The sequence below is a fragment of the Mastacembelus armatus genome, chromosome 16, assembly GCF_900324485.2.
Source record: "Mastacembelus armatus chromosome 16, fMasArm1.2, whole genome shotgun sequence".
Lineage (NCBI taxonomy): Eukaryota > Metazoa > Chordata > Actinopteri > Synbranchiformes > Mastacembelidae > Mastacembelus > Mastacembelus armatus.
Window position 1 is genome coordinate 16,315,874 of NC_046648.1, and position 27,708 is coordinate 16,343,581.

General features: G+C 41.7%; 1 protein-coding gene across 2 annotated transcripts; it reads left to right on the top strand.

The window, feature by feature from the left end:
- On the top strand, positions 1-27,131 carry myh14 (myosin, heavy chain 14, non-muscle). 2 transcript variants are annotated; one of them, XM_026317870.1, is made up of 44 exons: positions 1-138; positions 3,110-3,287; positions 4,645-4,851; positions 5,783-5,939; positions 6,805-6,832; positions 7,565-7,679; positions 8,871-8,882; positions 9,926-10,018; positions 10,154-10,217; positions 10,391-10,489; positions 10,625-10,768; positions 10,857-11,071; positions 11,155-11,307; positions 11,615-11,788; positions 11,895-12,068; positions 12,220-12,334; positions 13,747-13,952; positions 14,064-14,185; positions 14,377-14,446; positions 14,518-14,678; positions 15,822-15,930; positions 16,117-16,248; positions 16,372-16,578; positions 16,755-16,892; positions 17,001-17,124; positions 17,405-17,576; positions 17,662-17,874; positions 17,981-18,125; positions 18,215-18,421; positions 18,637-18,741; positions 18,922-19,074; positions 19,332-19,580; positions 19,677-19,790; positions 19,870-19,968; positions 20,051-20,263; positions 20,350-20,511; positions 20,600-20,728; positions 20,829-20,917; positions 21,006-21,129; positions 21,244-21,452; positions 21,755-21,863; positions 22,385-22,557; positions 22,750-22,773; positions 23,474-27,131. In XM_026317870.1, the coding sequence occupies exons 2-43, from the start codon at positions 3,123-3,125 to the stop codon at positions 22,760-22,762; spliced, it is 5,862 nt and encodes a 1,953-aa protein (XP_026173655.1). In that variant the 5' UTR covers positions 1-138; positions 3,110-3,122; the 3' UTR covers positions 22,763-22,773; positions 23,474-27,131. The 2 variants fall into 2 exon arrangements, with proteins under 2 accessions (XP_026173655.1, XP_026173656.1); XM_026317871.1 differs by lacking the exons at positions 8,871-8,882; positions 22,750-22,773; positions 23,474-27,131 and having other exon boundaries at positions 22,385-22,561.
- The last annotated feature ends 577 nt before the right edge of the window (positions 27,132-27,708 follow it).

Below are 27,708 nucleotides of genomic sequence, written 5' to 3' on the forward strand. Positions count from 1 at the left end.
GGAGAGAGCCGTGCGCTGATAAAAGCCGCATATGCGGTAGACTACACACCTATCAGGCAGGAAAATACCCAAGATCAAACCGTATCCCGGTCCTTCTCACACCGCAGTCTTATCCACGACCCACATCGGAACCTGAAGGTGAGATGTTTAATTACCTTTACCCTAATCGAACGCGTTAATATCCATTATTATATGTAATCGTATCATATTTTAGTGGATCTGGCTAATCTCGCTGCGTTAGTCTAAATGCGGTGGCATAACGCCTAAAATGAAGCGTTGGTGGGACTAGAGGAGTTCATAGGCTTCTGGTTTAATCTGCATGTACGTCTTCGAACAGACTAATGGAGATGACCTGAAGTCTGGCCAAGGAAACGGTGTCTGTCTAATGGCCATATTAAAAAGGATTTAGACCCATAGAATTATGAGGAATTGGCCTACTGTGATCTGTATGATAATAATAACAACAACAATAATAATAACACTAATCATTTTAGTGACAGTGGTTTTGTGGCTGCCACATGCGGTGCACAGTCAATTGAAGGCTGGAGCCCATGTGATTCTTCTTGTCTTGTACTGAAGGTGTGGTTGCCTTCGTCAGTTTTTCTGCTGTAGTCTAAAAATGCAGGTGTTTTCTAGAGGTCACTCCTCAGCTGTACCGGTTTGCGGCCGCACTGTGGTTATTGTTGCCAGAGGCTTAATAATGTCAACTCTCCTCACGGTTTGTTAAAGTGCGCAAATGCCACAGAATCACCACCGATGCAATGCCACTTCACATCAAAGCTGAACAAAAAGGCGTTTCCAGCTCCCCCACCCGTTTATCACACGCACAATCACGCGCAGGCACCCACACATTAATTGCACATACACACACACATATAGTACAGGCACGCACACACGCAGCACAGGACCCCAGCAGTGAATGACCTCAGTTCAGACTCAGAAGGTTTTGTCTGTGGGTTGCTGCTGCTGCTGCTGCTGCTGCCTGCTCAGGGTGCTGCTGTGGATTTTGGCAACTCCAGCTGCTGCAGGATGAGTTTACTGGTCAGTCCAGGCTGTACTGCGACAACCTGTGAGGTCTCTGCATATATGTGCGCGCCTCTGCTTTAGGGGAATCATTAGCATCTTTAGGATCCTGCAGCAGCATCATACGCTGCCACTATAGTGATGGCATGCAAAGGCTTCTGCACAGATGAAGCTGATGCAGGAACAAGTATAAGTAGTCATAACAAAAAGACAATGCTGACTATGAGCCATTTTAATATTAAAGACAAGGCCATAGACCTCTACCATTGTCCAAAACCAATAAAAACACATCAGGGATATAAGTTCACCATAAGAACAAATGGGTTTGTGTTAAGAATAGAGAAGAATAGTACTGAAGGATGGACTAACACACTGTTGGCTTTGGTCTCTTTGTGGATTTTGTTGATAGTAAGAAACATGTAGAGTAACAAAAGCATTAAAGAACAGATTTGCAGCTGATTTATACCACTGACAGGACACATATTTTCCATAGCAAGTGGCTGGGTGGTGGCAGTTCTTTTGTTCAGCACGTTTCTTCCACACCCACAGTTATATTGGAGTAGCAGGAATGGTAAAGGCAGGGTTGGGGACCAGGCCCTATCATGAACAGACAGAGTAGAAAAATAGTCAGACTGAGGTGTGTGGCAGGAATCAGGCCTGGTGACATATTTGCGGAGGTATGACGACGCCTAAAACTTAATAGTCACTATACAAGCCAGTACAATAACCTACCTGTCTGGTCAAAGTCAATATTCTCGTCAACTCAGACTTACTTCATCCCTCCATGAAGCTGTGATCTTTTGAATGATCTCTTAGGTATTAGTGTCAATAACATCAACACCCAAGCAATGAGATCATCTTTTAGTCAAACAGAAAATTAATCCGCCATTATTTAAAAAAAAGCATAATTTCCAGTTCCAGTTACACATGAAATTCAGGTCATCAAATTCTACAGTCAGATTTACATATTCCTGAGAACTGCCTTTATAGTCTAATGGAAAAATATATCAAGCTGCAGCAGCTAATAAGTAACCTACTTAAATATAAATGAGTCCCCTCCGTTTTTTTAGGAGGAAAGTGGCAGGTACAATATTCAGTTTGGGAGAAGCCTAAGAAAACCATATAATATTTCCAAGTAGGAAATTGGAACAAGTGAATTTCCAATATTTTTGCATAAAAATGTACTTCAGAGCTTAATTGATTTTAAAAATAGCTGGTTCTGAATTTTCTGTCAACTGCTAATGTTGTGTGTACGTGTGCCGTATACCAGTGAAAAGTCAGTAGAGGTCATGCTGGTCACAGCAGCAGCCTCGCCATCTGAAATAAAGTTCAAGTTTTATGGTTACAGGTTTTCCTCTACTCAGTGAACTTGTCACTGAATCACTGTTATACATGACTTCTTAGTTGTCAGAGCAAATCTAGAAGCATCATACTGTAGCACCAGAATTGCTCTGACTGGAGATTGCCTTCATGTTTCAGGGTTTTAGCTGCTGTCACCTCCTCTCTCACAGGAGACCGGTCCCTAAGGCGAATCAGCATTTTGGTTCCGCTGTGTCCACTGGTCCTCAGCAGAGGACCTCATTGGAGTTTCATCTTTGCTTACTTTACCTTAACAATCATCAATTTTCATCATTCTACTTGCTGCTCTACCACCCTGTTTCCTTCTTTCTTGCTATCTCCTCTCACTGTCATGTTGTGTTTACTCAGTCGATTGATGGATCTTGCTGTTTCTGCACCCCCACTCCTCCATCCAGCCATCTCCCTGCCTTTCTTTCATCCCTGTCTTCTACTTGATTTGCTGTGTCTTTCAATTAGGCCATCCCTGGGCCAATCTCAGCTGGATATGGCCTTCATGCTACTTGCGTGCTACTGCTCCTCTTTCTTTATGTGTGGTTGGGTGGGTGGATGCACATGATGGGTGGGTCTGTAATGTCTTGACATAAAATCACATCAGTGTCACAGTTCAACATCATCCGCTCCAGTTTTCAGACTGTCAAAAGAGAGTAGGATTGTGGCGAGAAGTGACTGAACACAGGCTCACTTTTTATTATCCCCCTTTTTTGATTTTCGTTTTTGCCTCACCCAGTGCCAGTAGTACCATGTCCAAGCCAACGGGGGGCGGTGCCAACGATGTCACCCGCTTCCTTTCATCGGGGGTGGGTCCAGGGTCTCCAACCTCCAACCCTGCGTTTTCTGCTGCCTCCCAGGCCGACTGGGCAGCCAAGAGGCTGGTGTGGGTGCCATCAGAGAAACATGGCTTTGAGGTAAGTTGGTGTGGTCTTCGTTCAAGCGAAATCGTGGACTTTCTATCTTTTGTTTCCAGCAAGCACAAACATATAACAGAAGATTAGACATGTTGAATTTCAAGGTTGAATTCAATTTATCTTCACAAACTGTTTTCCCAATCCTTTATCTAACTATCTGATAATTGATCCACTGTTAAATAATAAGCCCCAAGTGTGTGCCTTCAAACAAGTGGGGCAACGCAGTATAAAGTGTGCGAGTGTGCTTTGTGTGGTATCATATTTTATGGGATTTTTAGCTCCTTTATGAGTTCCATGTTTTCTTTTGCCCTGTTAGATTTTTAATATGCTCTCTGACATTAAGGCCTAATGACTGTCAATTCTAAATTCTATCTATCTATCTATCTATCTATCTATCTATCTATCTATCTATCTATCTATCTATCTATCTATCTATCTATCTATCTATCTATCTATCTATCTATCTATCTATCTATCTATCTATCTATCTATCTATCTATCTATCTATCTATCTATCTATCTATCTATCTTAATTAATTTGTTCCACTTTGCCCTGCAACTAATGTAAAGAACATTGCGAGTTTTCCTTGGTCCATACTGTAGGATGTGACATATGAATTCAATGCCCTGTCTTTCCCTCTCTCTGCTGGACTGGTTTCATAGAGAGCTCTATGAATAGAACAATACTTTCCTTCAGCCTCCTAATGTTAAAGAGGCAGTTACAGAGACACTGACTTCATTTTACACAATCATCTGAGAATGGCACTGTTGGACAAACGCACTTACAAAGTACACACATTCATACACTCACTCACGCTATCATCCAGTTTCATAGTCTGAGTTCGTAGTTTACTGCTAACTAGTATATATCCATAGACATGAAAACACACACACACACACATGTTTGGTGTGCAACAGCATGACAAAGAGGTCCTCTCCTTCATTTTCTGTCAGAATTTATCCATTTCTATTCTTTTCAGTGCAGAATGAAAAGAAAAGTCAGAATCTTAAAACCTGGTTGTGATGGATAACTCAGTGTCTTGGGAAAGTGCAACATCCAAGATTTATGAACTCAGAGAATTTGTGGCTACAAAACATATGTTTAATGCAAGACATTTTAAACAATAAATTCTCATCCCTCTTCTGAAGAGATTCATTTGATTTTCCATATTCATTATTCTGAGATTGATTTCCTTTCGGCAAATCTTTGACGTTAACAGCGGTAGATGCAACAGAGTGGATTACCTTCATCAAACAAGGTTAAAGTAGCTGCTAAATGATGTTCACACTCTACAGAACCTCTTTCATCATCTTCAATACTTCCATTTGTTAAATCTCTCCCAATTTTCAACCCCAGTCGGCCAGTATCCGTGAGGAGCGTGGTGATGAGGTGGAGGTTGAGCTTACAGACAGCCAGCGGCGGCTGACTCTCTCCAGGGAGGAGGTGCAGCGAATGAACCCTCCGCGATTCAGTAAAGTGGAGGACATGGCTGACCTTACCTGCCTCAACGAAGCCTCGGTGCTGCACAACCTCCGAGAGCGATACTACTCTGGCTTGATCTATGTGAGTGATATAAAACAGTGACCACATTCACAACATGATACCAATAAAGCAACTACAGACACATGCTCCACACAAGTACATGTACATGCATAAACAAGAGGATGCAGCTTGTGCAAATACAGTCTGTGATGATGTGTACAGGCATGTATTAGCGGTGGACTCCTGTGATACTGATATGGGGTGCTAAGAGCGGAGTCTGATTACAAAGTTGTTCCTGTATGTGGTGCTGGGGGCATCTCCAGTTACTGTTGCAGAAAGGGGGACAAGAGTACAAAGAAGAGTGGGATAGATGGCAATGAATGTAAAAGTGATATTAGCCATAATGACAGAAATACACAGACTGCACATAATATAATATGCACAATTAAAATAGAATGTTATATAGGCAAATGAATAATAATAATAATGGCATGAATGATGGAGGATGGATTGTTGAAATAGCTTAGAAAGGCGTATTACAGCATGAGATAAGATAAAGTAGTGCGTGCATCATTCATGACTTTCTCTGCAGTTGGAATGCGTTAAGAGAACACTAATGTCTGGGTGTGTCTGGGTACTGAGTAGAAATACAGTCACCGGCTACATTTAGATGAGTCACAGCTGTCTAGCTTAAACGGATGATGCATTGATGAAATAAAAAGTTGCACATATGACACAAATCTTGTGTGGGAGTACACTGGCACTGGTGCGTTGTATGAGTGGACGATGCAAACAAATGTTTATCATGGTTATGAGTATTTATGTATGTTATTATGTTGCAATAATACATATGTGTGTAGTTAGTCATTTTAATGTTTGAAATTTCCTTTTTTTAAATGGATCCACAGTCCAGTTTGCTTCATTGAAAGTCCTATTGTCCTCAATAAAAGGTTGAATGTAAATGTACGAAAGAGAGGTTAAATGTAAATCTCCATGTTCTCTGTTTTTCCAGACATATTCAGGGCTGTTCTGTGTGGTGGTGAACCCTTACAAGAACCTGCCCATTTACACAGAGTCAATCGTGGAGATGTATCGGGGCAAAAAACGCCACGAGATGCCCCCGCACATCTACGCCATATCAGAAACTGCCTATCGCAGCATGCTACAAGGTACTCGAACACAGTCCGTGACCTCTGACCCCTGACGATCTCTAACACTGTAGGTAACCCATACATTTGTTATCAGCTGTGCTGACCTGGAACATGGTGGTTAATCTTGTCTGTGATCCTTGATCGCTAAGCAACACCATGAATGCTGTTTGAAGGTGTGGTGAAATCGCGACCCGTGGCTGTTTTCAAAAGCTTTAAAAGTGAGGACAAATAGGCACATCTAACATGGATGTCCAGGTCTGGCACTCCTTTTGCCCAAGAGTAAATCAAACAAAGCTCTATATTTGTTGCAGAGATGATAGTAACCACATACTTTATGGCCCTTCTTTTTATGTTGAATTCATGAAATGACACAACTCCCAGGAACTATTTACAAGCAGTGAAGGGTTGATTGAGCAAGATCTTTGCTTCAAGGTGTTTAGCTGGGATAACAGAACCAGCGAGGCACTGCCTTTCTACCCCCCCCCCTCTCCTCCCACGTCACCGCCCCTCAGGGCAGGTTGGAGGTGTGCTACTACAGTGATTGAACCTGTAGGACCAGTATGAATTATTCCAGACTGTGGGAATCTTAAAAGCAAATACAAACAATGTTATGAACAATGCCTGCCCACTGACTATCAGTATTGTCTGGGTTGGTAGCCCAGGAAGACCAGTTCAGATTGTGACCTGCTTCTGCCTTTAGTATCTCAAGAGTCAGAGCACAGTCAGAGATTTGTGGATAGTGTCACGTTCTTTCTGTATATTCACTATAATGTTATGTGTCAAAATGTATCTGTCTAAGTGTCTTTCTGTGTCATACGTTGTGCGAGTGATGTATGTAATGCTGTGTCACCAGTCCTCATACTGTTATTTTTTCCTTTCACAGACAGAGAGGATCAGTCAATCCTCTGCACGTGAGTAGCCTACAGTAGGACTGTCTGTGTCTGTGTGTGCGTTCTGTATTAGTTCTTGCCAGTGTACATTTTTGTGCTTGATTTCAGATTTAAACCCTATGTCTTCCAAATAATTCTTCTTTTCATATCAAAATAGCACACAATGGTATTTCTCGTGGTTGTAAAGTGTAAACATGCAGAGATGACTGCTGTTCATACTGATGTTTGATAATGGCCATTTTTAACCAAGACTTGAAATAGTCAAATCAGACCTGAACAAAAAGTCAGACCAGAGCGTTAATGTTTCAACTATAAACATAGGCTCCTGTCTGTCCCTACCTGCTTGCCCGAGGGTGTGCCATCTGTCTCTCTGTTATCCTGTCTTCCTGCCAGATTCTTTCTGTCATTGTCAATGGTCTTACTTTAGGTTCATCTTGAATATTTGGGACAACGCGCCTGCTTCTTTTAGATTTTTTACAGCTGCTATTTTTTGCTCCATTCTCCTTTCTTCTTTTCCAAAAACAACAATCCTGACATAGCCTGTATCCTCTACACCTGCTTTCTGTTTAGACCTGTGGCTTTGAATGCACTGCATGGGCTCTATATTTATTGGCATGATGAATGTGTGTTTAGCCACTCGTTCCTGTGTGCTCGCCAGCTTTAAAATGCTCATATACACTATTCCTAACTGACACCATATGTGTTTATGATGAACCTTTTTGTAAAGAGAGCGGTATGACGTGTGTGTTCCAGGGGCGAGTCTGGAGCAGGAAAAACAGAGAACACTAAGAAGGTCATCCAGTATTTGGCTCACGTTGCCTCCTCCCATAAGGGTGGCACTCCGGGTAGGAACAAGGAAGCTATACAGGTACGTCACATAAGTTATGGAGTTTTGCGAGAAATATTTTGAGCAAAGAAACGAAATAAGAAGGGTGAGGGTGTAGAAACTGTAGGAACAGCTGCATGTCAATGAAGCGTTACACTCACTTCATCTTGTCACTCTTTCTTCTTTGTTATTGCCGTTCATCTGTTTGACATATGTTGCCATGATTTTCTGTACTGTTGCCCTAATTTAATTGCCTTGGAGACTTTTTGACCAAAACACAGTTTCTATAATCTGTGCAGAATTTTGGTGTCAGATATTTCTAGTAGAATAGTTTAGTTTACTCACTTTCTGTCAGTTAGATGACATTTTTAATAATTGACACATCTTATTTGTTTAAATTGCACACAAATACAAACAGAAATTTTGTAAGGTGTAGGTATATTTTTGACCATTGGACAGAGCCAGGGTAGCTGTTTCCAGCTAAGCTAAGCTAATCACCTCTTATCTCCAACCCATACTGTGTCTGTGTAATGAGTGTATCAGTCTAACTTTCCGAATAACTGTATTTTCCTAAAAAACTGCTCCTTTAACCTCATGTGATTTAATTAGGTCAGAGTTTCTGCTTTCTGCAGTCCGCTGTTTCTCTTCCCCATCCCAATCAACCTGCATTACATCACTTTCCTTTTTATTTTTAGTTTTTTATTGCTAAATGATCTTACAATATATAATGGGGGTTTCCATGCAGGAACAAGTTTATTTTATCTCCACCTTGGGTTTTCTCTACAAATTATTGTTTTTGATACAATATTAGTTCCTTCTATCCTGCACTTGTTTCCCCTCATTCCCTTTTCTCCACATTGTTCTTCTCCTTTTCCTGCATGCTCAGATGGATGGCTCTAGGTCTTTAACAAGAGGGAGCACTATGGTGAACAGGGTGAGTTTCTTCTGTCCTGCTGTCCTGTCCCTCCCCTTGTTTTTGTGCTGTCTTATTTTCTGCTTGATGAACTCCATAATGATTCTGACTAACTCTGCAGAGTAAACTCAGACTCTTTAACCTGTCACTGCTGATGTGGTTCATTTAATCCTTATACTGTGTATTTGATTTTGCCTATTTGTATTCATTTGTTTGTTGTTGTTATTGTTGTCTTATTTGTGTTTTTTTGTTTATCCCATCCACCTGTTCTCCTCTTCCCTAAAATTTCATCCCCCCCCCCCCCCCCCACAATTCATCAGAGTATGCAATATGTGAGTATGAAAGTATTTAGATTGCTTGGGGTTCACTTGTTGGGGGTCACATTTCGTAGAATTGAAATGTTCTATGTACAATATTCACTAGAGGAAGATACTTATGTCTTCTGTGCATAAAGCTTTTCTCTCTAGCTTTTAACTGAATACAGCCTGGCTTTAGGGGTCTGGTGGGCTCATGGTTGGTGTTGCCTACCTCTGGAGCATTTCTGCCATAGAGGTGGTTATAATGTGTGTATGCAGCTGAATTAGTGCAGGTGTGAGTGTGGAACTGGGTGTCATTGTGTTGTTGCAGGGGTTTGTGTTTGTGTGTGTGTGTGTGTGTGTAGAGAATTAACAAATGTACACACTTTAAGGATATGGTTTTGTCAGTGTCTGCTTTGTCATTAGAAAAATCTGCTGACCTCTTGCGCTGTGTGTCTGTGTGTGTCTGCCCTTAGTGTTGGCTCGCTACCATTGCTTGACATTTTTCACAGTAAACCACCTCCTGTAGCAACAGTAACTCCCTTGATACCCATCACTGGCTACTGCTGCTGCCGTTCCATCGACAGCTGCTGCAATGGCAATGCAACAGTGGCAGTGCAGTAATGCGTTGCAGCTAGCCAATCAGCTTGTGGATGATGTTAACTGTCTCAAGCTGCAGCTTTCTCCTGCTCTCATTGCTCTTCAACAGTGGTTCTCAACAGACTCTTATTAGTTGGTTTTCCTCGAGATTACTTTTTAATAATGTGATTCAATTTTAATTAATTAAATGTGAAATGAGATTGATACCCTTTTTATTGATTGCTTACTATAACTAATGCAGGCCCATTACTCTTACTGATGTTGAGAATCATTTGTTCCTGGGTCTCTGAATGCTGCGTTTTATGGATGCTCTCAAATGCACCAGTTTGTGCCTATGCTCTTCAAGATGGGCCATCTGTTTTTTGTTTTTTATATGTCAGTAGTTACTCCAAAGAGTAACTAAAGTGCATTTTAGTACATAGTCCATAAGAAAAGGTTAACACTTTTTTAACTGATCTAATGTCTCCTATGTATTTCAGGGTGAGCTGGAGAGACAGCTGCTGCAGGCCAACCCCATACTGGAGGCTTTCGGAAACGCAAAGACTGTCAAGAACGACAACTCTTCTAGATTTGTAAGAGCAAGAATTACTTGTAGATTTTTTTTTTTATTTATACAGACAGATACTGTTATGAGATCCTGGTATGTCTTATGTCAGAGTGATTACTGTTGAAATGAACTGAACATAAAACCATTTCTCCCTCTTCAGGGTAAATTTATTCGCATTAATTTTGATGTGGCGGGGTACATCGTTGGTGCCAACATTGAGACCTGTATCCTTTTACATATCTTCAAAGGATTTTGACAAATCAGTATACTCTCTTCTCCACTGGTAGAATGTGTAAAATTATTTCTTTGAAGGTTCATATGTTAATTTCAAACAGTTACTGATAAGAAAATGCATCACTGTACTGTTTCTGGTTGTACCATAACCATATGAATCTAGACCTCCTTGAAAAGTCCCGGGCCACCCGACAGGCCAAAGATGAGAGGACGTTCCACATCTTTTACCAGTTGTTGTGTGGAGCGTCGGGGGAAACTAGAGGTGAGCAAAAAGACAGAGGTTGATCAAACTGTGATATACTGCTATACATGCCATCTATAAAGTGGACAATAATACACATGATTCATGTCATTTTTACTTAAATGTCTTTGCTCATCTTTGTCTTCCCATTCTTAGCGGACCTCCTCTTGGGAACCGCAGATCAGTACCGCTTTCTCAGTGGAGGCTCCATCCCTGTTCCTGGTCAGAGCGACTCAGAGAACTTCACTCAGACCATGGACTCTATGGCCATAATGGGCTTCACTCCAGAAGAGTCACTGTGTAAGAGGCGCTAAAGTGGAAAAGGAGAGAAAATAGTTCACATTCTTGTATTAAATCGCCCTGATGTGCCTGTCTCATCTCTCCTCAGCTATGTTGAAGGTGATCTCTGCTGTGCTCCAGTTTGGAAACATTTCCTTCATGAAGGAGAAAAACCAGGACCAGGCCTCCATGCCTGATAACACAGCTGCCCAGAAACTGTGCCATCTGCTGGGAATTAATGTTCTGGAGTTCACACGGGCCATCCTCACTCCCAGGATCAAAGTGGGTCGGGAGTATGTGCAAAAAGCCCAGACTAAAGAACAGGTGAGTTTGACTAGAGGTTTGTAGTCAGAGATAACCAGATGTGTCCTCATGGGGTGGATTTAACAGTGTGCCTCTTCTTCTAGGCTGACTTTGCCGTGGAGGCGTTGGCGAAAGCCACATATGAGCGTCTGTTCAGATGGTTGGTCCACAGGATCAACAGAGCTCTGGACCGCAGACAGAGGCAGGGAGCGTCCTTTATAGGCATCCTGGACATAGCGGGCTTTGAGATCTTCCAGGTTTGTTCATGCCATGATTTATGGGTGCAGTAGCTTTTTATTCCAATATGTAATACCAGGGATGAGGGTGTATTCTTTTTACCATGCGCCATTATTTTCTCTGACATGTGATGAAGTGTATAATTTTTAAGTGCTGAGATTGGAGTCATAACTGGTGTTTAAACTTTAGGTTTTGACACAGTATCAGGTAAAGTTTAATTCTAAGACACGTTGTGGTCAGTCTTCACAGGCATGAGATGTTTTGCATAGTTTACATTACATGAGCTGATGAGTCATTTAATCTTTGTTTGCTTTCCCTCATCTGCAGCTGAACTCCTTTGAGCAGCTGTGTATCAACTACACTAACGAGAAGCTGCAGCAGCTCTTCAACCACACCATGTTCATCCTGGAGCAGGAGGAGTACCAGCGGGAGGGTATTGAGTGGAACTTCATTGACTTTGGCTTGGACTTGCAGCCCTGCATTGACCTCATTGAAAAACCGGTACATACTCACAGAAACGCGCACGCTTTGCTTTAATAGTAAGGCTTCTTGAATTCTAAAATCAACATTTCATTCAAAATATTTTTTTTTTCACTGCCTTTCTCAGGCCCACCCACCTGGTGTTCTGGCCCTGCTGGATGAAGAGTGCTGGTTCCCTCGGGCGACAGACCGCTCATTTGTGGAGAAACTGTCTGCTGAGCAAGGAAACCATCCAAAATTCTTCAAATCAAAGCAGCCACGCGGAGAAGCTGACTTTTCCATCATTCACTATGCAGGAAAGGTAAGTCACATTAGAGTGACTTAATTTTCTTCATCATTTCATGCCTGTCATCTTTCCCATTCAAATAAATCACACTGCAAATGACGTAGTGCCCTCCCTGTAAGGTCTCATCTAACCTTTTGTCTCTATCCTCGGGGCTCAAAACTCTCAGGTGGACTATAAGGCAGATGATTGGTTGGTGAAGAACATGGATCCGCTAAATGATAACGTGGCGTCTCTTCTCCACCAGTCATCAGATCATTTTGTCTCAGAGCTGTGGAAGGAAGGTGAGACCAGGTTATATGAAGATCCGCTACTATTTCTCTGAAATATTAACTTGTAAACTGCGTATGTGTACATTATGTAAAAATGTATGTAATAAACAACAATAATGTGCTTTTAACTGTAATTTTAAGTCTGTCAAATCTAAGCGATGGCGATTTCTGCTGCTAAATGTACTAACTTGACTGCATTTTTTTTTCTTTTTCTCTGTCATGGAACTATTCAATCTTCTGCTCATCTCCGTTCTTCTTTATGTTCTCTCCTGTGTTTGCTTGCTCTTTTCCCTATTATTTTCTTTTCTCTCTCCACTCTTGTGGTACTCACTGGGACTCCTTTTCCAACCCTCTCATCTTTCTTCCTATGCTTCCCTTCTCCCTGTGCCAGATATCCAAACGCTTCCTCGTGTGTACTTCTTTGACTCCTATACCACACTACAGGCTAATGGCTCAGACAGTAGGTTTTTCTCCCCCTCTGTGTTTCACACTCGCATTCCTCACTCCCACCTCTGCTCAGATAACTGCATTGTTTTCTGGCTGCTCAGCTTTTGATTGTAGTGTGCCTTTTTTGTGTCACTTTCGTGCTGTGGTGTCATAAGTTATTAGATGTTGTTAATTTCTTTTACCGTATTGTTATTGTGCTGTTAGTTCAGCTGCTCTTTCTCTGCTCTTTCTCTTAGTGCAGGCTTTTTTAGCGACAGTGCTCTGTTTGTGTGATGTACTGGTAGTTTTTTTTTTTTTTTTCATTTATATAGAAGTATTTCACCATGATTCTGTAGAAATTCACGTGTTTATGTAGCAGCATGCCCATGATTAGTCCTACACGCCACATTCAGGATCTGCCACAAACAGCTGACAGGCAGAAATATGATCCTGAATGAGCTGTAGAGATTCAATATTTTGGCATACAGTAGTAACATTTAAACAGTTCAAACAGCATGCTCATGAATGCAGATATTCAGCTGACTGGAGTATAGCACTCGATTGAACTGTCAAAGCAGGAAGAGAATAAACCATCATTAAGTATGAACGACAGACAGACAGACCTGTAGTGCAATACCTGTCTAAACATGCACTAAGACAACAGGTTAAGCTAGAAAAGCTTTAACTGTAATGCACCCAGATTGTACTAAGACTGTGTGTATCTCACTGGCTCATATAGCAGAGCAAATATATGCTATTGATAGTGGCTTTAAAATCTTGCCACTGCATCTCTCCAAACCTAGTGTTTACCATCTGACATCATCTGTCCAGAGACTTGATAGCAGATGTGAAAGCAGATGTGGAATCATTATGCTGTGGCATCAATATGGCTTTCACGCAGACACTACATGCCCAATCAAGCCTGGCAAGCACAGAATTTCAGTCTGCCTACTTGATAATAGCTGCAGAAACTGAGACGCTTCTGTGTTTTTATCCAGTGGACAGAATTGTGGGTCTGGACCAGGTGTCGTCAGGAGAGAACAGTGGACCTGTAACGTTCGGAGCAGCAGGACTGAAGACAAAGAAGGGAATGTTTAGGACTGTCGGGCAGCTCTACAAAGAGTCTCTCACCAAGCTGATGGCCACGCTGAGGAACACCAACCCCAACTTCCTGCGCTGCATAATCCCCAACCATGAGAAGAGGGTGAGACGGGGGAAGGGAGGACTGGATAAGGGAGAGAAGGGATAGGATTGTGGTAGAAACCTGTAGTGAAATAGAAGGAATATCTAACTTTTTTCTTTTTTCTTCTTTTAGGCCGGCAAGCTGTCACCCCACTTGGTTTTGGACCAGCTGAGGTGTAATGGAGTTCTGGAGGGCATCCGGATCTGCAGACAAGGCTTCCCTAACCGCATCCCATTCCAGGAGTTCAGACAGAGGTTTGCGTGTGTGTGTGTGTGTGTGTGTGTGTGTGTGTGTGATTGTACGTTTGTACGTTTGTATCACAGAAGAGCCTGAACAACAGACTGATCAACTACCTTCCATAACTGTCTGTGCCTCTTTCACACACTCTGCATGCCTCTGTAAGCACTTCCTCTTAAGCACTTACAGAATCACACTTGTCTTCCAGATATGAGATCCTGACTCCTAATGCTATTCCTCGCACCTTCATGGATGGCAAACAGGCATCAGAGCTCATGGTGAGTCATCTTTCAGTAGCTGTAAACATGGAGTGTAGCCACTGTTAGCTGAACCTTGTGTTCTTCTTCAGATCAGTGCTTTGGAGCTGGATCACAACCTGTTTAGGGTGGGTCAAAGTAAAGTCTTCTTCAGAGCTGGAGTCCTGGCTCACCTGGAAGAAGAGCGAGACCTAAAGATTACTGACACCATCATACGCTTCCAGAGCGCTGCCAGAGGCTTCCTTGCACGCAAGTGAGAATATAACCAAAGAGTAAACATTAACACAGATTGAGGGGAATGAGGTGAAGTCATTATTTAAGCTTTAAACCGTGGTAAGCCACTTTGCACGTGGCACGATATGAGATGTTTTAGTATTTCGATATCTGGAGTTTTTGTACAATACTAATGAGTTGTTGATATTGGTCAACAATTACCTTTTACCAAATAGAACCAAAGAGAGAAGTAAAGACAAACATCTAGCCCTGGTAGGGATTCACTTTAAGTTAAACTTGCTTGGTGCTGTTTAGGAGGCAGTTTGGTATTTCGCTCTTAAAGGAGCATTAATATTTAATCTTTTGTCAGCCCCTATCACTGACTCGGGAATTGCAGGAGCATTGACAGGTCTTTGGCAAAGCCTATGGAAGCCTGAAAATGACATAAATTATGAAGTTACATTTTTAGAAAAGAGCCTGTCTAATTTGAGGTAATTAAAATATATTATTCATTGACTCATTGGTTGATTAATTTGTAAGACTGCTCCTTTTTGTATAGCACATTTCATACACAGTCAAAGTACTTTACATAGTCCATTAAAACATCTTAAAGCTTAGTTTAAAACTGCATTTTAGGAAATGTCCCTAATGCTGGCCTTGACTAATATAACTGCTTTATCCTTTAATTCTTTTGCTTGATAATAAAACATTCTGTGATGCCAGTCCTTCAGATTTAGCACTGACCAATCATGGAACTGTTTAAATGTTAGTGAAAGGGTGCGATGAATGTCAAACGGGTCTGTAAGTCAAATTTTAGCTCTTTTTAAGGTGATGTCATGTCAAATGTATGTCAATAATAATTTCTGCTGGAAGATAAAAGAGTCAAATTTACCAAATTAAGACTCAAGCTTTGTTATGGCTTACATTTTAGATTTCTTCTAGCTATTTAGAGTTAGGAGGAACCAATAAATATAACAACCAGACATTATCTTTGAACATGGAGCAGTTGTAAGTGTCCACATTTGTGCACAACAGGTCGTAGGAGGTTAACGCTCAGAAGTTTGAGTCATCGTGTTTGAGGCAGAGACATGCTAATACTGACAATCCCCCCATGTAGATTACCTGCACATATAGTACACATATGTTTTTGTAACTTTACTGTGGTATTTCTCTTATTTCTCAGAGCCTTTTTAAAGAAACAGCAGCAGCTGAGCGCTCTGAGGGTGATGCAGAGAAACTGTGCTGCTTACCTCAAACTCAGGAACTGGCAGTGGTGGCGGCTGTTCACGAAGGTACTGTGAGGACAACTGTATCACGGCATACACATGATAGACAAAATGAATAAAGCAACGAGAATGGGATTGGAATCAGAACCTGGCAACAGAAACAATATGTTGAAATGTTTTTACAATGACAAGAAAATGAAGTCACAGGAATGTAGATGTCCTTCATATTGACCTCTGACCTGTGCCCGCTAGGTTAAACCCCTGCTGCAGGTGACCCGCCAGGATGAGGAGATCCAGGCCAGGGAATCTGATCTCCACAAGGCCAAGGAACAGCTGACCCGAGTGGAGCAGGACTATAGTGAGCTGGACAGGAAACACGCACAGGTAAACCTCCATTTTATTCTGCCGACCATCCGCCCATGTTCCCCTTAACCATCTGAAAACCATCTGCTTTGCTGTGAATCAGTGACTCACTTAATACTCCTCCTTCTCTCTGTCACATACTAGCTGATGGAGGAGAAAGCGGTGTTGGCTGACCAGTTGCAGGCAGAGGCAGAGCTGTTTGCAGAAGCAGAAGAAATGAGGGCCAGGCTGGCCAGTCGCAAACAAGAACTGGAGGAAGTGCTGAGTGAGCTGGAGAGTCGTTTGGAGGAAGAGGAAGAGAGAGGTGCGCAGCTGAATAATGAGAAAAAGAAGATGCAGCAGAACATACAGGTTAGGAAGGATATGCATTTTTTTACTTTTTATTTTTTTGCCAGATTTTATTATTGTAAAAACAGATGAAAATCTGTGAAGTAACATTAAAACAACATCTCTTACCTTGTTCTGTCTTGCACGGTCGGTCCCTGTCCCTACATGTTACTTAAATTGCCCTTTTGTGTCTTTCTCAGGACCTGGAGGAGCAGTTAGAGGAGGAGGAAAGTGCCCGGCAGCGCCTCTTGCTGGAGAAGGTTTCCTTGGAGACCAAAGTGAAAAGTCTGGAAACCGACCTGCTCACTGCAGTGGAGCAAAGAGACCGACTCAGCAAGGTAGACATCGCAGTAAAGCTTCATGTCCACATTAAAACTTCATCTTCATGTCTGTGTGCGGTGCGTGTTTTATAATCCTGTACAATATTGTTATTTTTCACTGAGCAGGAGAAGAAACAGTTGGAGGAGCGCCTGAGTGAAGTGACGGACCAGCTCACTGAGGAAGAGGAAAAAACGAAAAGTCTGAACAAACTCAAGAACAAACAGGAGGCAGTCATCGCTGATCTAGAGGGTAACTGTCCTAATATTCCATGCACAACATACACGTCTAATGCAAATGCATTTTCTATGAAATACTGATTTGGATGTATTTTTTTGTTAACATATTTAAAATGCGTTTTATTTTAAAACCTTTAAGCAGAGTATGAAGTTTAGGCATAATTACAAAAATGTTCAGATACAGTATAACTAACTACAGTGATATCACTCCACAGTAGCTGAGTCCTTAAATGTTCTTATATTTTAAATGCTGAGATCTAACTATCGTTAACTTGCTTTAACACTGTGCGCAGAGCGCCTGAAGCGTGAGGAGCAGGGTCGTCTGGAGCAGGAAAAGTGGAAGAGGAGGATGGAGAGTGAGTCAGTGGAGGCCCAGGATCAGCTGTCAGATCTGGGCATGGTGGTCGCCGAGCTGAGGGGCAGTGTGGCTCAGAAGGAAAAGGAAATCACCACCATACAAGGCCGGTGAGACACAGGATGAAAAATAAATAAAATGACTATTTTTCATGCTACAAGCCTCCTTTGATCAATCTCTCTGTGTTTCTGCCAGGCTGGAGGAAGAGGGAGCACGTCGTGCTGAAGCTCAGAGGGCACTGAGGGAGGCCATGTCCCAGGTGTCTGAGCTGAAAGAGGAAGTGGACAATGAGCGAGGGATGAGGGAAAGGGCAGAGAAACAGAGACGGGACCTTGGCGAGGAGCTAGAGGCTTTGAGAACTGAGCTGGAGGACACTTTAGACACCACGGCTGCCCAGCAAGAGCTCAGGTAAGTGCTCAGAAAATCTGACTTGGAAAAAACTTTGGGAAAGTTCACATTTTCTGTTTCTGTTGTCAGTTTAAGAAAAGAAGTCCTTTCTCTTCTGTCTGCACAGGTCTCGTCGGGAGGCAGAGTTAAATGACCTCCAGCGATGTGTTGAAGATGAGACTCGGCGCCATGAGGTCCAGCTATCAGAACTCAGAGTGAAGCACAGTGCTGCAATAGACAGCCTCCAGGAACAGCTGGATAACAGCAAGAGGGTATGAGAAACAAACGCATGCATTTATAAACATGCGCACGTGTGAGCATGCACCATTGCTCATCATTTGTCATCTGTCTTCTAATTCAGATGCGTCAGTCCCTGGAGAAGGCCAAGGCAGCTCTGGAGGAAGAGAGGCAGAATTTGACCTCCGAGCTCAAGAGTGTCCAAGCCAGTCGCACAGAAAGTGAGAGAGGTCGGAAGAGGGCTGAAAGTCAGCTGCAGGAGCTCAGTGCCCGCCTGACTCAGTCTGACAGAGACAGAGAGGACAGGGAGGAGAGAATGCACAAACTACAGGTGCAACAGAATGCAGGGGCACTGTTATTAAAACATCATTCCAGATATGTTTAGTGGATCATTTTTATGTGAATTTTCATAGTTTTCTTTGGTGTGATGGGTCTAAATAGATTCTTGTGCTGCAGTAAAGAGATCCTCTTATATTTAGGCTGATTATGATTAATACTAATTATGTTTTCCTGCTTTACCTTTTTATCCTAATCTGTCTTTTTCAGTGTGAAATTGAGTCTCTCTCCAGCAATTTGTCTTCGACTGACACCAAGTCCCTTCGACTCTCTAGAGAGGTTAGCAGCCTGGAGAGCCAACTGCACGATGCAAAGGTAACAAACTGAAATACACACCAGGGCTGGATCGGGTGTTGGGCTTTTGTATTTTGGGCGAGAGCCACAGACACTTTTAGCACTTTCCCAAAGAGAATCTTCCTCTTAAACTGAGGAATTGACTGCAATCCTGGCTCAAAAACACTTTGTTTGACAAGCTTGTCTTTTCCTGTCTCGCAGGAATTGCTACAAGATGAAACTCGTCAGAAGATGACCCTGGCCTCGAGGGTGAGAGTGCTGGAAGAGGAAAAGAATGGACTGATGGAGAGACTCGAGGAGGAGGAGGAAAGAGCCAAAGAACTGACCCGGCAGATCCAGACTCACACTCAGCAGGTAAATCACACACCAACTGTGGAACTACTGCTTCATCATTTAAAGAGATATCAGTATCCAATATTCCTGACAAATCCTACAAATCACAGTGAGCATACAGCTGATACATACAAATATCACAATTCAGTTTCTCATATTCCAAGTAGCTTCTGACAGTTTCGTCTAATACTCAATGTTCACAGATCACTGGTTCGTTGGTTAGTGCTTTTTGACTTTAAATAGCAAATCCAAGACATATATAAACCCCCCCTTTGCAGCTGACAGAGCTGCGTAAACAGTCGGAAGAGGTAAATGCTGCAGTGGAAACTGGAGAGGAGACACGCAGGAAGCTCCAGAGAGAACTGGACAGTGCTGTACAGAAGGAGCGCCAGAAGGAGGAGGAAAAGGATAGAATGGAGAGGCAGAGGGAGCGATTGAGGGAGGAGATAGAGGATATGACTCTGGCCCTACAGAGGGAGAGGCAGAACTGCATGGCCCTGGAGAAGAGGCAGAAGAAGTTCGACCAGGTTAGAAACTCATCATGCACAGGCTACAAAAGCCATAGTTAATATTCCTGAAATGTCTTCTCCTAACCTTTGACGATGTCTAACTTTGCCCCTCAGTGTCTGGCAGAGGAGAAGGCGGTGAGTGCTCGGCTGGCAGAGGAAAAGGACAGAGCAGAAGCAGACAGCCGGGAAAAGGAAACAAGATGCCTGGCGCTGTCCCGAGCCTTGCAGGTAAACTTCCGGAGCACAGGCAATACAAGATCATTTGTTATGTATCTGTGATTGTGGTAATTAACCTGTTTCTTTGTAGGAGGCACAGGACCAGAGGGAGGAGCTAGAGAGGGTGAACAAGCAGCTGCGCATGGAAATGGAACAGCTTGTTAACCAACAGGACGATGTCGGCAAGAACGTGAGGATCTTCCTCTTTGGACTCTTTTGTTATTTCTCTCTGTCCTCAGTGAGTCACTGCCTCTTATCGGCTCTTGCTTTAGGTTCATGAACTGGAACGGACCCGAAGGACCTTGGATACAGAAGTCCAGAACCTGCGAGTTCAGACACAGGAGCTGGAGGAGGAGCTGACAGAGGCGGAGAACTCCAGGCTGAGGCTGGAGGTCACACTGCAAGCGCTCAAGGCTCAGTTTGAGAGGGAGATCAGCAGCAATGAGGAGAAGGGAGAGGAGAAGCGGAAGGCACTCACCAAACAGGTAGAAAGGAGGAATCACAGGAAGAACGTGGTTTTGTTGTTCCTTTCTGCAAATCACTTACAATTTTGTCCTCCCTCCAATGCCAGGTGAGAGAGCTAGAGATCCAGCTAGAAGAGGAGAGGAGTCAGCGTTCTCAGGCTGTGGCATCCAGGAAGCAGCTGGACTCAGAGCTGCAGGAGGCCGTGGCCCACGTGGAGTCAGCCAGCCGTGGCAAAGAGGAGGCCATGAAGCAGCTAAGGAGGATGCAGGTCAGACAGAAAATTCCCCACGCATAAACGCAGATTTTCTCTGCTTCTCAGTGTATGGTCTAAAAACACTTGTTTTTATTTGTCACAGGGTCAGATGAAGGAAGTTCTCCGCGACCTGGATGACAACAAGTTGACTCGAGACGAGGTGCTGGCACAGCTGAAAGACGGCGAGAAGAAAATCCAAACCCTGGAGGCAGAGGTCCTGCAGCTCACTGAGGTCCGTGTGTTCACGTGAAACCCAGCAGAAATATTAAAATAAAATGCACTTAATATGGATTTTAACATTTTAATGACACTGCGTCCATTTCTCTTTGTAGGAGCTGTCTATGTCAGAGAGACAGAGGAGACAGGCTCAGCAGGAACGGGACGAGATGGCTGATGAGATGGTCAACAGCAGTTCTGGAAAGTTAGTATCTCTTCCCTCTTGGTATATTGTGTTATTCAGTATAATGTATAGACTTTTCTGTTGCTACTAAAATTTTATGTTTGTGTAGGACTGCGTTATTTGAAGAAAAGCGTAGGTTAGAGGCTCGGGTGAGTCAACTAGAAGAGGAGCTGGAGGAGGAGCAGACTAACGCTGAGCTACTTTCAGAGAGACAAAGAAAGACTGCTCTACAGGTATGCTAATTCACACACACACACACACATCCACTGCTTCTTTCTCTGTCACCTCTGCCTCCGCAGACGTGTATTTAATCACACAGTGACACTCCCGCTCTGCTTGTGGTCCAGATGGAAACTCTGACCGTGCAGCTGCAGGGAGAGAGGACCCTGGCCCAGAAGGCCGAGGCAGCTCGAGAGCAGCTAGAGAAGCAGAACAAGGAGCTGAAGACCCGACTGGGAGAGCTGGAGGGAGCAGTGAGGGGCAAACACAGGATGAGCGTCACCGCGCTGGAGGCCAAGATAGACTCTCTGGAGGAGCAGCTGGAACAGGAGAGACAGTGAGTGAAACAGGATGTTTAATGTTTAAAATCACCTCTTTACCTAATTTCCATTTTTAACTTCATATTTACTGAAAAAAGTAATACATACATGCATTTATGCATTAAGGTTTACCATATTTTAAGAGTTACATTCCCTTTCTGAATCAAGCCCTAACTTCCTCTGTATGCTTGGCAGCCTATTGTATTTTCAGCGTTTTAATCACAACATTGCCCGCACAAATCACAACATGACAGGAAATAAAAAGAAACTACATTCTAATAAATACAGGTAGCATGTAATGACCTTTCATGCCTGTCAGGGAACGAGCCATCGCCAACAAACTGGTGCGAAAGACAGAGAAGAAACTGAAGGAGGTGATGATGCAGGGAGAGGACGAGAGGAGACATGCAGACCAGTACAGAGAACAGGTAAGAAAATGGACATTCTTCTGACTTAATTGGTTAAGGTGAGCTACATAAGCACACACGGAATAGTATAGCCAGGGGCATATTATTAAATAACAATTTAATGGGGGTCAGATCAGCTCAAATCGTTCACCAGGGCACAAAGAGAGTGTTAATAAATCATCCTAAAATCACTGACTTATCCAGCTTTGTCCACTTTAATCCTAATCCCACTCTGGCATCTGCGTGTGCATTGGGAAGGTAGAGTGTATTCTACTCTGGAAAATAAATCCCTCAACCACAGCAGAGACATTGACTCTTCTCTCAAAACATCATCAGTGTTAATCTGCCAGATTTAATCTGACTCCTGATCCCTATTGGTCCTCCTATTCCCAAACTAATCTGTCTTTTCATATATACATCCTATTGTCTCCCATGTTACCTTTTCCTCCAATTTCATGCGTCACCCTGATTTCTGCAATACGTCCTGTCCTTTCCCTCTTCTTCTTCTCCATATCACTCCTTTTCTTCCAAACCTCCTCCAGCTGGATAAGTCGATGGTCCGCCTGAAGCAGCTGAAGAGGCAGCTGGAGGAGGTGGAGGAGGAGAACTCTCGCTCCAATGCCCAGAAGAGGAAGCTGCAGCGAGAGCTTGAGGAGCTCTCCGACAACAGTCAGACCATGACACGAGAGATCACCTCGCTCCGCAGCCAGCTCAGGTAATCAAAAGTGTATGTGAGTGTTTGTGTGTGTGTGTTCTCCCTCCTTGAATGATCATCATTTATTTTTTGTTTACCTTGTTTTTAACCCACCATTAATTTGAAATGATTTGTTTTGCTTTGCTCTTTTGTTGCATCCATTTGTGTCCATCTAACTCACTGTCCATCTGTCTGCATCACACCAACACTCAGCGTCCCTGAATGAAGACCAGATAAGTAGGTTATTGTGTGTTACTTTATTATTTGTGTGTGTTTGTGTACATGCTAAACATGTAGTACATAGTACATTTTTGGGGATATTTTGCTGTTTTTTATGTTTGCTTAATATTTGTGCATTTCATGTGTACTTATACTACCTTTGCAAAGGAATATATCTGTGTTTTGGTAAGAGTTTGGCTCGGTAGAAGCATAACAAAAGTCTGCTATCAGCACCTGCACAGCGTCAAAAATTCACCCATGCTTTTTTTTTTTTTTTCATTGCAAAGACATTGCACTTTGACAAGAGGTAGCCTGGCATATAAGCCCCATAACATGTACACTTTGCTCTTTCTGCACTTTAAACAAACAGGATACTGTACAATGCTGAATAGTGAGCTGGTATGTGCACTTTGATACCTTTGGTCAGGCTTCCTATGTATCATACAGATTTGAGATTGGTATCAATTTTCTCAATATATCTTGCCAAAATGCAAATAAACCTAGTTCCCAAAATATCTAGGCAATACTTCTTTTTTACTGATTGTCATATCTTGACCTCTAAAATATAATTTTTTGCTTTTATTTTGCTGTTCTAAATTATTTGAAGGCAAAAAATGAAAAATTGTCACTAGCAGATTTCTGGTGTAATCACTGTTTGACGCTGCACTCAGCTGGTTCCCAGTAGAACATACTGTAACTGCCCCTCTCTCTGGTCCAGGCGTGTGCCGTTGCCCCTGGCAATGCGTGGACGCAGAGCATTGGTCGATGACCTTTCTTTGGAGAACTCCGACTCGGAGGAGCCCCCTGCCTCACCAACCCCTTCCTCTGGACTCCCAGGGACCCCAACTCCATCCTCTGAACACAGCCTGGACCCTCCACCGCCCTACAGCGTCAACAACACAGAGTGACACATACACTGACTCATTTATACACATATCACACATGCACACACACAAAGACGCATCTGCCTCTCACAGCCTGGACCACTCAGGGGTGAAAGAGTGACATGCGCACAATATATAACAATGCTGTAATTTATAAAAGTAAATGAGCAAACTCACTTAGGGTGCGAACGTACATCAACTATAAAACAACCTCACTTATATATTGATGCTCTTTAAGATTTTGCCTTGTTTTTTCTGGATAAGTATAGAACATCTGTAAAAAATTAGATTTTACAACGAGTCAACTGGAATTAATTTTTATTTTGTAACAAACTGTGACATAAATCAACATAACAAAGACTGGAGATTTCTACATTACAAAACATCTCTGTAATGCACTTCTGAAACTACATCTCCCAGAGTTCCAAGGGGAAAGTGAATTATTATCAACTAATTTCATGATGCTGCAAAGAACTTAGAGAGCAGAAAACTTATGGTGATCATGTCTTTTACATTAAGAGGTATTTCACAACAATACCACCCTTTGTTGAGGATTGAATAAATTTACAATCTAATGTCACAAAGGGCTGCTGGAGAGTAAAAATACTTCTGAAAGGTGTTAAGACAATCTGATATTACATAAAACAGTGATCAAAAAGAGCCAAATACACACATTGAACAGAGAATTTCACCTTCTGTATGACTGTGTGTTAGGTGCAAATGTAATTTCTGACATCTTCCTTTGTAGATTAACTTTTTAAAAACAACTGGAATAAAAGTTGAAATAATCTATAAAAAACAGAAATAAAAAACGGTGAATAACAGACAAGACAGTATGAATACAACAGCAGATGTTTTTCTGGAGTTAGCAAAAGCAAAGTGGAAATTAGTATCCAATATTTAATCAAACTGTCCAGAGTTTGGCCAAACTTTCCAGAAACTGGGACACATTTCACAACGTTCCCTGACATATCAACCTGTTTTTCATACCATATCATGCTGGTCACAGCTGTCGTACATTTACAGCCTAAATACACTCCCAGTCACTGCATTAGGTTGAATTGGATACATATTTTTTTCATAGATTAGAAACGGTATGTTGTTAGACAATGCAGACTAGATATTGTTACATACTAAAGTCATATAAACCCATATTGCTTCAAAAATTTTAATTTATATCGAAAATGAACTTAAGTTATTATCGCTGGTTAGTTTCTGTTTGACTCTTTTTTTTGTGGGGAAGCATGTTAGTCAGATTATTTCTGCTCCTGCTGACTCTGATGTCAGTCTGGGTTATATAGGGTTATATCATGGTCAGCATTATGGCATCATGTCCCAGAGGTAGATTTGCATGAAAGACCCTTCTACTTAATGTTATTGCTGGTGTCAAAAAAAAAACCCTACAAATTGTCTACGACAGCCGCATAACTACTAGTGTATTAATTTATCTTGTTTTGTTATTTTGGACTGATACATCACATTTTATTTTGACAAGCATCTTGTACATTGTAATTTTGATTTTTACCGATTACATGTTTAAAATATTGATGAAACTTTATGTTTAACCAACTGATGGGCGTATGGATGAGAAAAAGGGACTTAAAGTTGTAGTAAATGTAGAGTAGCTGTAGAGTAGTGTGGATGACAGGAGTAGAGTCTGGTTAGGTTTTTACCATCATCCAGTGATTTAGAAGAAACTCAAGTCTGTGCTCTCAGTCCCTGTTAGAAGAGTTTAGAATAAACAGAGCATGAGACTCAAAGCATTTTCAGATACTAGTAGTATTAGATAAAAAATGACAATGGACACATTGAAGAATTTTTATGAAAAAAAATGACAAGTTGAACAAAAAAGAGATTTTTTTTTTTTTTTTTACCCTAGCTAATCTTCAAAATGATGTATGTGTTTGGTGTAACTCAAACACAGGCAGTTTAATAATGACCCAGCTGTGAAAGCTAGTTTAAAAATGTTTTTATTTTGCTGGAATGTCTCATATATTTCCGACATGATTGTTTTTTTTGGTTGTTTGTTTATGACCTCTTTCAGCACCTGTTTGCTTATCACAGCTTTAAGGGGGTCCAGAAAGTAAATGTCTTGCTTTGAATGCAGAAGCAAAGGCATTTTGGGAAATCTGTTTCTTTTGCTGTCTTATAAGACTTGAAGGACAGGCTCAGTAACACTCTTGTGTCTGTACAGTAAATATGTAGCTACAGAGTTAGTTAGTTTAGCTTTGCATAAAGACTGAAAAGTGGGGGACACAGCTTGGCTCTGTTCAAAGACAAAAAAAAAAAGATGACCAATTGCAGATTATTAAAGGAGCAAATGTAATGTTAGTGAGTTTTAGAGATGCTGATAGGTGGCCATTGTTACTTTCGGGCAAGGCCAGCTCTTTCCTCGTTTCCAGTTTTTATGCTAAGCTGAACTAATTAGCTGTTGGTTGTAGCTTAATGATTTGAATCTAATCTAACCCTTGACAAGATATTTCCCAAAATGCCAAACTATTCCTTTAATGAACTGAGACATGCTGCTGAAAGTAGAGAAGAATGTCATAGGCGCTTTAACCTTCAACTGGAACTAAAGAAAGACAAAGATTGTGTAGCAAAACTCACAAATTATGTTTTTGGAATTTCTGCAATGTTGCTTTTTAAATCTGGATATATGTGTGTGTATACTAAATGGCAAAGATTTAATGGTCCTGGTGGTTGATAATGCCCACAACCAGAACAGCAGTTTTCAATAATCAGGGCTGTCATTTCTGCTATTTGTCCGTGTTCGATACTCAACAGGCTTTTATTTTTACTATGCCAGCTCCACCATGAGTCACAGTTAGTGTCCAGTGAAGGAAGATTTAACTACTTGGGTCAAGAAAGTGTTTGACTACTGACGACATATATTTGACACCCTTTTAAAGTTTTTTTTTTGTTTGTTTGTTTGTTTTTGTTTTTCAATTTTAAAATTATTTTATTTTGGAAATATTCAAGGGATTTTGTTTTCATCTGCGTTTTTTTTTTTTTAAAGATATTATGTAAATGCTGCACACAGTACCAGTGGGAATAAACACAACTCGATGTCAGTACATCGTGTCTGCTTTGTCAGGCTGTAATTAATCTCAAAGAGGTGGACACAGCATTAAGGCACATGAGCTCACATCACATGTCATCATGATACTTTTATTCTGAACTATTCACTTAAATATTGCAATCACAAAATGCCATATGAACATCTAAATATGGCAAATTTCGATAGACCAGAATCTGCAGACACTTAGACTGAACTGCTGGTACAAGAACAGATGAGTTCTGTTCACTTGTAGCAAGAGACGAGGCTGGTGCTTCCCTAAGGTGTTATTTTTCTCTCTGTGTTTCTTTATGGCTTCTGTGGACCTTGAGACATTTTGAAAATGTATTTTGTTATTTTAGTCTTGTTTTGTTAACCATGCTGTAATTGTACAACTTCTGACTGGGGTTAGCTTTAATATATGTCGTTGGTTTTGATCTTCGTGTGTCTGTGTTTCTTTGCACAGGGTGGACATGTGCACACACACACACTACACAAAAATCCACATATTCAGAGAAAGCACGAGTTATTAGAAAGATCACACAGTTTTTTTTAAATGTTTTTATTCATATTTTTAAATGTATAACGCCTCACACAAGCCTTAACAATTATACACATAAAGGTTTTGGTGCAAAAAGGTGGAAAATCAAATTCAGTCTGAGTATTTGTAATATTTACTGTCAAAAGTGTTTAACTGAATAGTTCTGTGTAAATCCATTCAATTGATTGTACTTATTATGTAATTAGTCAGATTTTCTGTTTCACAGTATTTAAAATGTGTTTATTGTTTAGGAGTTAACCAGAATTTAGTAACAATTAACATTTAGATAAAGGGGAAAAACAAAGTAAATATGTTGCAGACCCTAAGACTTTTCTACACAGTCAATAATAACAGACCTATAGGGAAAAAACAGTTTTCCTAACAGTCAGGTGACTTCCTGTCTTTCAGGATGTCGGTGAACAACCAGTCATCCTCGTGTGGTGGTGTTGGTATGGGACGGTGCTCAGGATTAT